Consider the following 10,405-nt stretch of genomic DNA (forward strand, 5'->3'; position numbering starts at 1 on the left):
CCCTACCCAGACAGAGGCTGCTGCCACCCCATGCTGCTGCCTCTGTATCAGAGGCAGCAGCACAGGGCAGCAGTCAGCTGGTCTATGAAGGGAGTTGGTTTTTAAACTGGTTCCTCTCGTGGACCAGCTCCCACCTGGCACCCCACCTTGCTGCCTCTGATACAGAGGCAGCAGTGCGGGGTGTCAGGGAGCTCCTCAAGAGTGGGGCTGGAGCACACTGGCTGCTGGCCCCACCCCTGGGGACTATCGAATAGTCGAGTTACCGATAAGAATTCATAAGGTTACTCAACTATTCAGTAACCGATATTTAACATCCCTAATCCAGGATGACAGCATTTGATAAGGAAGAGTTCGCAGAAGCTGGGTAGGGAGGGAAGGGAGGTTTGCATTGGGTGGGGTGTTCCTGGACTGAGCCATAGCCAAGAGGAGTTTACAGATCAATATGCTAAATCGCAGCGGTTTCGGGCAGTGTGCTGCATTTGTCACCGGCACACCTTTTGGATGTGGTGCACTGGGCCTATTTAGAGGCACCAAGCCCTGGTCTACACTAGGGAGTATTTTGAAATAAGAAGTCCTGCTTTCGTCGAGCAGTAAGACTAATTCCGAAATAGCTATTTCAAAACAGCAGCAGCGTGGACGCGCTGGTGCTGCTATTTCAAAATAACTTCTCCCCGGAGTCGTTTGATGTAATTACCCCCCAGGGCTTCTGTTACCCGCACAAATTTCTCTATCCCTTCCACACTATAGGGACACACACCTTTACCCAGTTCCTAGGGCTCAAAGTGCAACCCCATTAATTTACACACCCACCCTTACCCAATTCCTAGGGTTCAGGGCATAACTTCCTGCAGTTTGTGCAGAATCTTTAACCACTGACAGAGCCTCACATAGTAATATCCTGATCCTCTATTTAATGACAATTCCCAGACAAGCAGAATATACATGCTAAGCACACAGGGTCATGCTCACCGATCCAGGTGCAGGCAGACTTCCCCTGTTGGCCAAGCAATATCAGTCTCTCTGGTTTTAGGCTGTGTCGAAAGGTGAGTCCTTCTTTTCCACGTCTTGGTGTTCCTGGTCTTCTTGGTGTTCCTGGTCTTCTTCCAGCCTTTTCTTCTTTCCTTCTGCTTCTGTGGGGATGTCTCGTGTTCACTTCTTGGATGAATTTCTCGTAGCCCAGGCCATGCTCTGTTGCCTACAGAAATTCTGCACCAAGATGTCACAGTCCTGCTGCACGTGTGGTCGATATAGGCAAAGGGGTGCTCGGGACGACTGCAGCACCTTAGTCTACTAATAAAAGAAAGTTGTTCTTCACACAGCGTGTAGGCAACCTGTGGAACTCCTTGCCAGAGGAGGCTGTGAAGGCTAGGACTATAATAGAGTTTAAAGAGAAGCTAGATAATTTCATGGAGGTTAGGTCCATAAAAGGCTATTAGCCAGGGGATAAAATGGTGTCTTGGCCTCTGTTTGTCAGAGGCTGGAGAGGGATGGCAGGAGACAAAAATCGCTTGATCATTGTCTTCGGTCCATCCTGTCTGGGGCACCTGGTGCTGGCCACTGTCGGCAGACAGGATACTGGGCTAGATGGACCTTTGGTCTGACCCAGTACGGCCGTTCTTATGTTCTTAAGTTTGTCCTGCTGCCTATACAAAAGGGAAGGAGGGTGCTGGGGGGCCTTCCTCCCCTTACCCACTGTTGCAGGTGTGGGCTGAGGCTCAGAGGGCGGCTGTTGTCAGGTTTGCAGTGCTGCTGTGATTGGCTGGCGTCGTACGCAGGGGGTGGCCCTCTGGCACGTGTCTGGGAGTCAGAGCAGCTGCGTGCCACCTTTTGCACCTCCACCGAAGTGAATAGAAGTGAAGCAATTCTTCCTGGGGCTCTACGTCGAGGGAGCGCCTCCACGTTATCGGAGCCTGCCTCGGACTCATTTTGTGACTTCCCCGTCATGTGGACGCGCTAGTTGGAAATTGTTATGTCAGGAGTTTTTAATTTCGAAAAGTTATTTCACAATAATTTCCTAGCTGAGGCATGCCCTTCCGGAGAGACGATGAGTCTGTTCTACAGCCTGAGCTGGGAGCCACCTGGCTCAGAGGTCCCCGGTTCAATTCTGCCGGTCGGCCTTTCACGAAGTGTGCTGCTTGGGGCGAGGATGTGGCTGGGGCTGCACTGCCCAGTGGGAGGGCAGGAGGCACTAGGGCAGCCTGCCTAGTGCTTGTGGAGGCTGGGGTATTGGAAGATTGACTGGTGCCTGCCCTGCAAACGGGTGGGGAGGGGCGGCTTACCATCCACCTGTCCTGTGCTTGGGGGCTGCACTTGGGCCGCCTGGCACTTAAGGGTTAGGGCGAGGCTGGTGGTCATGGAGAGGGTGCTCCAGGCTCCAGTGGGGGGCGGGATTAGCTTCCCCCAGCTGTAGGTTCACCTGCCGCCCCTGATCATAATGGGGCCTTTCCTAAAAGGAAATGCAATGAAAACTGGATGTAAAAATCCCCTCTTGTTCCTTCTGCTCACCACAAAAGACAATAATGCAAGCCCAGGAGTCGTAAAAGGAGAAGTAAACAAAAGACTCACTTTATAGGCAGATACGTATGGATGCGCCACACCCTAAGGAACCACCCAGCGGCACAGCCCACCTGAGACCAAGCCTTTAAAACGGCTGTCGTTGTTTGCCGAGACAATCCATCGTCCCCACCGGAGCAGCTGCCGTTTCTCTCTGCCAGCGGAGAGGGACCCAAAGAGATGAAGGCTTTTCTCGTCTTTCTGCTGGCCCCCATCCTGTGGGCGGAGCGAGGTGAGACTTTTAAATGCTTTTTAGCACCAATCCCCCAAACACCAACACCGATGGGTTTGATCCAAACCCCGCTGAAGTCAGGGCATTTCCTTCCCCACAGGAAGAGTTTACAGAAGCTGGGACGGGGAGGGAAGGGACGGGTGAACCTTACGGGAGAGTTTCTCATTATTTGCACCTTCTGCCAGCTCCTCCTCTGTCCTCGGACACATGATTTCTGCAGCTCTTGCTCTTCTCTGTGCAGTCCGTGTTCAGTCCACCTTAGACAGCCGTATTCTTTATCCCCAGATAGAAATGCTCATCTTCTTGATGAAAGGTCCGTGAGTTTCTTTTGCCCCCTGTCCATTCTGGTATCTGAAAAACCACAGGAAAAGAAAGGTTTTTTTATAGATTTTAAAGCCAAAAAGGACCATTATGATCGCCTGGTCTGGCTTCTTGTTTAACACCAGAAGAAGAATTTGGACCCAGATGTGGTAATTGTACTTCTCATGTAGCATTGTTCCTCAGTCGCGCAGAAAGCGCTTTACAGAGGTGATCAGAATTATTGTCCCGGGGTGAAAGTAACTTAATGTTTCTTACAGCTCCTGCCCTATTGCAACCCAGGTCCCTGCCTGCTTTTTCAATAGCTCCCTGCTGGCTTCTGCCGCAGCGCAGCCAGCTCTTGCAAGAGCTGCTTCCTATCGCCTCCGCATTGTTCCCAGTGATTTCTGCATAATTTCTTTTTGAGCGAGAGCAGGTCTTTAGAGAGACCTCCAGCCTTGGTTTAAAGCATGGGATCCCTAACTGGGGGGCGTGCCCTCCTGGGGGGAGGGTGTGAAGGAATTCCGGGGGGGGGGTGCAAGGCGACCCAGCCCCCTCCCCCCCAATCCTTTTGCTATTTTTGTTTTTCGGCCCTGGTCAGTTCCTTTTTTTTCTTTTTTTTGCTCAACAAGTTTTGCTGCTGGGGGGCGCGTGGGGGGCGTGAGGGTTTCTCAAAAATCAAAAAGGGGGCATGATGCCGAAAAGTTTGGGAACTGATTTAAAGACACCAAATGATGGGCAATCCAACACGTCCCTAGGAAATCTGGTCCCATGATTGGTTATCCTCCCTGCTAAAAAATAGTGCCTTAATTCTAGTCAATTTCCAGTCTACAGTCTTCTTTCCATCCATTGCACCTTGTTATCCTTTTTACTGCCCGTGTAAAGAACTGTCTCTTCCCCATGTAGGCTCAGAGTCTCTGTTATGGGTGGACAGGATAGAGGTCTATAAAATCAGGAATGGTGTGGAGAAAGTGAATAAGGAAAAGTTATTTACTTGTGTCCATAATATAAGCACTAGAGGCCACCAAATGAAATTAATGGGCAGCAGGTTTAAAACAAATAAAAGGAAGTTCTTCTTCACACAGTGCACAGTCGACCTGTGGAACTCCTTGCCTGAGGAGGTTGTGATGGCTAGGACTATATCAGGGTTTAAAAGAGAACTAGATAAATTCATGGAGGTTAAATCCATTAATGGCTATTAGCCAGGATGGGTAAGGAATGGTATCCCTAGCTTCTGTGTGTCAGAGGGTGGAGATGGAGGGCAGGAGAGAGATCGTTTGATCATTACCTGTTCAGTTAACTCCCTCTGGGGCACCTTCATTAGTCACTGTCGGCAGACAGGATACTGGGCTGGATGGACCTTTGGTCTGACCCAGTCTGGCCGTTCTTATGTTTTTATGTTCCAGCCACCTTTCATTCTCTTGCATAAACGAAAGAGATCGTCTGTGTTCTTACGTCTCTCGCTGTAACCGCAGGTTTTCCGGACCCTGATCATTCTTGTTGCTCTTTTCAGAACCTTCCTCTGTTTTCTGCCCTTGGCCAGTTGTTACCCTGATTTGCTTCGCTCTTTCGTTTTTCTTTCCTGCTTTTCTTTGCGCATCTCAGTAACGTTACCAGCGCCACTTCGTTTTCTGGGGGTGACTCTGACCCCTGCACAAAGGTTCCGCACCACTTACGTCTCGGTTCTGTTCTCGGTTTTACCTCGGTGTGGCTCCCTGGATGGCAGAACACCGATTTGCAGCGGCTGCTGTTTGTGGAGAGTAGCGGGTCTGATCCTTCGCAGGGACATTCCTGCTGCTTTTTGTGCAATTCTAGCTGTGGGGCAAGCAAGAATGACATTTCTCTGGGAGAATAAGGCCGAGGTCCTAGCCAGTCACAGGGAGGAAACTGTTTCTCTAGCAGTCGGAGACGCCACGTTCTCTTCTTTCCACAGCTGACTCGCTGCATTGTCACGTGTGCAACAGCATGACTGTGGAATCCTGCACGAATCCCGTTAACTGCTCAGCAACCGATAATTTCTGCACGACATTTCTGAGATGTAAGTCCCAGCGTTAGTGGTGACTAGGGTCATATTCTGGGGTGGATCCATGCAGGCAGCTCCCTAAGCCCATGTGGAACTAGTTGCAAGATCAGAGCCTTGCTTAGTGAGCAGCTGATTAAGGGGAAGGAGACAAGAAAGGGGGCAGAAATGGTCCCATTAAGAATACCCCATGTACTGGGTGCTCCATCTGGTGCAAAAGTGGCATCAGGGATCTCTGCTTTCTGCTCCACGTCCCTACTGCAGAGCATGGTGGTGGTTGGGGGGGGGGTCATGCCCAACATCTCCTGCACCGTGGCTATTTACTTGTTCCCATAATATAAGAACTAGGGGCCTCCAAATGAAATGAATGGGCAGCAGGTTTAAAACAAAAGGAAGTTCTTCTTCATGCGGTGCACAGTCAACCTGGGGAACTCCTTGCCTGAGGAGGTTGTGAAAATTGCCTACACTACCCAGAAGTTCATGAGGAGCTGGGGCCATGCTGTGTGGCATCCTGGCAGCTGGGGAAGGCTGGGGCCATGTGGCGTGGCTCTCCGGTGGCCTGGGATGGCTGGGGCCATGATGCATGGTAGCCCTGGCCCTCAGCTGGGGTTGGGAGGAGCTTGCGGGGAGGATGCGAAGGGGCATGATCTCGGAGGAGGGGTGTGGCTTTGGGCAGAAGGGGCGGGGCTTCGGCTGCCTTCCCCAGCTGAGCCTTCACAGTCAGTGGTCACCAACCAATCGATCAGGATCTACCAGTAGATCTTGGAGCCTTCAACAGGGGATCCTGTCTAGTTTGGCTGGGAGGCTATCAAGCGCCGGTACTTCAACTGTCCCTGCCCATACTATCCTGCTGCTCCTGCCCAGAGCTTCAGAGCTGCCCTCTGGGAACCCCCTGCTCTAAGGAGTCACTTGGGAACTTCTAAATGCTGATTCCCACCCCCTTCTCTTTCTTATTTAGATAATTCCACTGCTCCCTATCGCCTGGAAAAGACGTGTTCCCCGACATGTCTGTTCCCCACAATCCCTGAAGCTGTCGCCAGGCTCAAGTCTTCGTTTCTCTGCTGCCAGGAAGATTTGTGCAATGGGGCGGGCAACGTGAGACTTGCCTGCCCGGCGCTGGTCGTGGCCTTCCTGTCCCTTGTCCCCTTTGCCGGGACCGGCCTGTGACTTGGTGGGCCGAGAGAGGCTTTCCTGGCCCCACGAGATGCGACCCCTACTCTTTGCAACGCACCCCTCTGGGGTCGACACTGGGCCTTGCCTACCAAGCATCACCTCGGATCCCATCACCCATGTGCTTCTCTACCAGCTTTCACGGCTCGGTCGCCGGGCGGAACCTCACGCTGCTCGGGAGACCGGACGGTTTTCTCTCGCGTTCATGGGGTCACACATGTAGGAACTCAGCTGGCGTGGGTGCAAGGTACTGTAGGCAAGGGGAGGCATTGCCTTCTCCAAATTGCCTACACTACCCAGCGGTCCATGAGGGGCTGAGGCCATGCTGTGTGGCAGCCAGGGAAGGCTGGGGTCATGCAGCGCAGGTCTCCGGTGGCCTGGGATGGCTGGGGCCATGACGCATGGTAGCCTTGGCCCTCAGCTGGGGTTGGGCGGAGCTTGCAGGGAGGCTGTGAAGGGGCACGATCTCGGAGAAGGGGTGTGGCTTTGGGCGGAAGGGGCGGGGCTTCGGCTGCCTTCCCCAGCTGAGCCTTCAGTCGGTTGGACTGTGCTGCGGCACAGCCATTTTGGATCCATGATGGGTAGCCGGGACACACAGACCAATGTGATCTAGGGAAGGTTCCTTTATTGTATCCCGTATGATCTGGTGAACTTGCTGAAGAAATAAAGCTTGGGTCTCCCTGATGTTAATGCCCCCGGAAAATGCCTGATGAAAATAACGGCCGCTCTTGGTGATGAGTTTCATTCCGCTACATTTCTCATTAATATCCCAGCAGGGAGTGGCGTGTGGTTGATTAACAGGCGTGTACGACAGAAAACGAGCCACACGGTCCTAGAGATTGGGCCCACGCTGGAATGACTCATCGGCCGCCCCCCTTCCCACAACCCTCCTCCGACGTTCAGTGTTTTGGAGAGACGTGTACCCAAATCCCAACGGTTACCACAGCAATACAGCCGCCCCCGGCTTCCGAGGCAGGGATGGCCTAGTGGTTAAGGCACTGGATTTGGGAATAGGGGTTCAAATGCTGGCTCTGACCAGAAGCACCCTAAAAGTGGGGAGGCCCTAGGGTCCCAAACTCTAGCCCTGCTCCCAGGGCTGCCTATGGGAGACCGAGCCCTCACACCACTCCTGCTTCCTGGACCCCACCTTCACCCCAGCTCTTCTCCTGAGCCCACACTCTGCCTCTTCCCCCAGGGCCCTACCGCCATCTCTGTCCCCTCCCTCTGTCACTTGATTACAGCTTGTAAAAAGTGATGGAGCTACGGCCACTCCCCCCCAAGTCCTCCTTTCTGGCCCAGGCTCCTTCTGGGGCAAGTGGCTTAGGCCCAAATTTTCAGAGCCACTGACTATAGCAAACTGGGTAGGGCCGGCCCACAACATTTTGGCACCTGAGGCGGGGAGCTCAAAGGACGCCCCCTCACTTGGGTCAAAACTTTGGAAGGTCTCAATTTGTCCTTCTTCCTGTTCTACTCCTGTCGTGACACTCCCCCATCTCTGTGCATCTAGAGCAGAGAGACTACATCTGCACCAGCAGCAGATACAATTTTCTACTCTCTGGGTCCTAGCGGCAGCTCCTCACATCTGGCCCTGAGGCGGCCGCCTCCGTTCGCCTCATGGTAAGGCCAGCCCTGACTGTGGGGTAGCAAAGCAGCCGGGCCTCCTAGCTCTGGCAGAGGGCCCACAAGTGCAGGCTGTTGCCTAGGAGAAGGGGGGACTGCCACCCACAGATTGGGGTGGCGGGTGGCACACAGGCCCACCCACTCCATTGCATCCCAGCCCAGGGTCCTAGCAGTGGCAGTGTTGTAGCCAGAGAGGAGTCAGCTACCCCTGACTAATTCCCCCTCTGTAGTGAGCCATGCTGGTCATCGGGGAAGGGAGCCTCTGTCAGGGCTTGCAGCTCTTCTGGGGTCGGGTCTGCTAATGGTCCTGCCCAGTCCTCCGCTTCGGCAGCTCGTGGGAGGCGTCTGGCTCCTCCGCTGACTGGGCTCTCACTGAGATCTCAGGCCCACCTTTTATACATCCGGTCCCGCCCACTAGCTTCTGGTGGGAGGGTTGAGTGCCTCCTGGTGGCCGGGTGCGGTATTGCAATCCTGCTCTTGCTCCTGTGCCTGCTGGTGGCTAGGCTTGCCAGATGCTTTCAGCAAAAATACTGAAGAAGAAAAAAAAAAAAAAAAAAAAAAAGGGCGGGTGAAGAAACCAAAGCTGTTGAAAAAAAAAAAAAAAAAGGTTGCTGTGCCTTTAAATGGCACCGAGCTTCTCGTTCCCCCACACATGGCAAAGGAAAATTGTCCCTGCCCTCAGCAGAGGAAAAATGTCCCAGAGGGCTTCCGTCCGAGGGAAACAGGAAATACCGGACATTTCACATTTCCGGTGTTTTCTGGTTTTTTTTTTACCAGACGAGGGACCCAAATACTGGACAGTCCGGGCAAAAACCGGACCCCTGGCAACTGTACTGTTGACCTCGGCGGGTCTTCAGTGGCTTGGCCCTCTGGTCAAGGCACAACGTTCTTCTGGGGTACTAAAGAGACCAGTAAATAAACAGTCTGTTTGCCCTCGCTAGGGTCTTTAGCCCCAGCTCTGGGCCCTTTACATTCAGCCCTAAGTTCAGGGTCTCAGATAAGCTCCAATTCCTTACCCCCACCTGCCCCCAGCCCTTGGCCACAGTGCTGGAGCAAGAGAACAGGCCCTTCACAAGCTGAGGGGGACTGGAGTGGGGAGAAAACATACTCTTGGTGGCTAGGGAGGTTTGAGGGGAGAAAACAGACCCCTGGTGGCTAGAGAGGTTTGAGGGGAGAAAAGAGGACCCTGGTGGGCTGGGAAGGTCGGGGAGGGGGAGAGAAAACACCCCTAGCCCCCCCAGCTTCCTGCCCTGCCCTGAAGGACAAGGGCAACGCCAGTAAGTCTGCTAGTTTCACTGTAAGAGGGTCTATACGTATAACCCTCCCCGCACCACATTCTTTTGCATTTTGCATATGACAGAAACGTATTTACTAGTAGGCAGGCTCTCTCATGGGAGCAACATGGCAACCATTTTAGGTTAAAAACACCTGTTTCTTGGTTCATTTTCAATGAAAAAATATATTTCCTGGTTGGTCAGGGGTGACATGCTGTGATGGGCGAGTTTTGGAAAGTGAAAATGTTGGGGGAGGGAGGCCTAGGACGAGTGCACCTGGATGAGAATGGAGAACTTGTGAGGAGGAAAGAGAAAGAGGAAGCCCCAGAAAAGTGAACAGTGACAGAGAGAACAGAAAGCGTGGCCTTCCTCCAGCCAAGAAAGGAGACGGGTGGTGATGGGGACGCACACAGACACGGTGAAAGTGCTTCCGTTTGTTCCTCTTAATAATTTACCAAGCAAAGTGGGTGGATCGTGACGAAGAATCAAACAGCCTTTTGCGTTGGCCTCCTCATTTGAATACAGCATCTCCCCGAGTTACGAACGAGTTACGGACCAAACATTTGGCCGTAACTTGATCTGTTCATAACTCGGACCCCCTTGAGTTACATAGCGACCATGCTGTTCATAAGCCCGGATCATGTTCGCAACTTGGGGACCGCCTTTACGACCGCTCCGTGGGAGCTTTGGTCATCAATGCGAACGGTCGTAACTCAACCGTTCGCAACTCGGGGACCAGCTGTATATCGTTACTACGACCAGAATGGGCACAGGACTGGAGCCTTGTCCAGCCAGTCCCAATGATGAGACACCACCTTCATTTTCATTCCCCTTGGAGCAGGCTGGACTCCCTCCTCTACCCCACTTTCCCCTGTAGAATAAAAATGCTGAGTCTTTGAAGCTGACTGCATGAAGTGCATGTGGGGGGAGAGTTGGAAAGTAATTTAACTTACTGTAGAGACCATTAAACCACTTCTTTGTCTCAACAAATTGCTGTATGTGCAGGGATATCCTTCCATGTTTGATATAGCATGGGACTTACATTCACTCTTAGGCAAAACCCTCCAACAGGCTGAACCTCTCTAGTCCTGACTGGTGCCAAACCAGAGAATTTGCCGAACCTCAACGTCAACGGAGCCATGTAGATTTGTTGTTTTGGCAAAGTCAAATGAAGCTGCGATTTAAATGATCGCAGCTTCATTTAAATTTACATGGCTGCCGCGCTGAGCTGACAAACAG

General features: G+C 52.6%; 1 protein-coding gene across 1 annotated transcript; it reads left to right on the forward strand.

The window, feature by feature from the left end:
• Nucleotides 1-2,459: 2,459 nt before the first annotated feature.
• On the forward strand, nucleotides 2,460-6,956 carry LYNX1 (Ly6/neurotoxin 1). The gene is made up of 3 exons (XM_089775978.1): nucleotides 2,460-2,785; nucleotides 5,016-5,120; nucleotides 6,061-6,956. The coding sequence occupies exons 1-3, from the start codon at nucleotides 2,734-2,736 to the stop codon at nucleotides 6,267-6,269; spliced, it is 366 nt and encodes a 121-aa protein (XP_089632104.1). The 5' UTR covers nucleotides 2,460-2,733; the 3' UTR covers nucleotides 6,270-6,956.
• The last annotated feature ends 3,449 nt before the right edge of the window (nucleotides 6,957-10,405 follow it).

Source organism: Pelodiscus sinensis, chromosome 2 (genome assembly GCF_052426305.1).
Source record: "Pelodiscus sinensis isolate ZL-2025 chromosome 2, ASM5242630v1, whole genome shotgun sequence".
Taxonomy (NCBI): Eukaryota; Metazoa; Chordata; order Testudines; family Trionychidae; genus Pelodiscus; species Pelodiscus sinensis.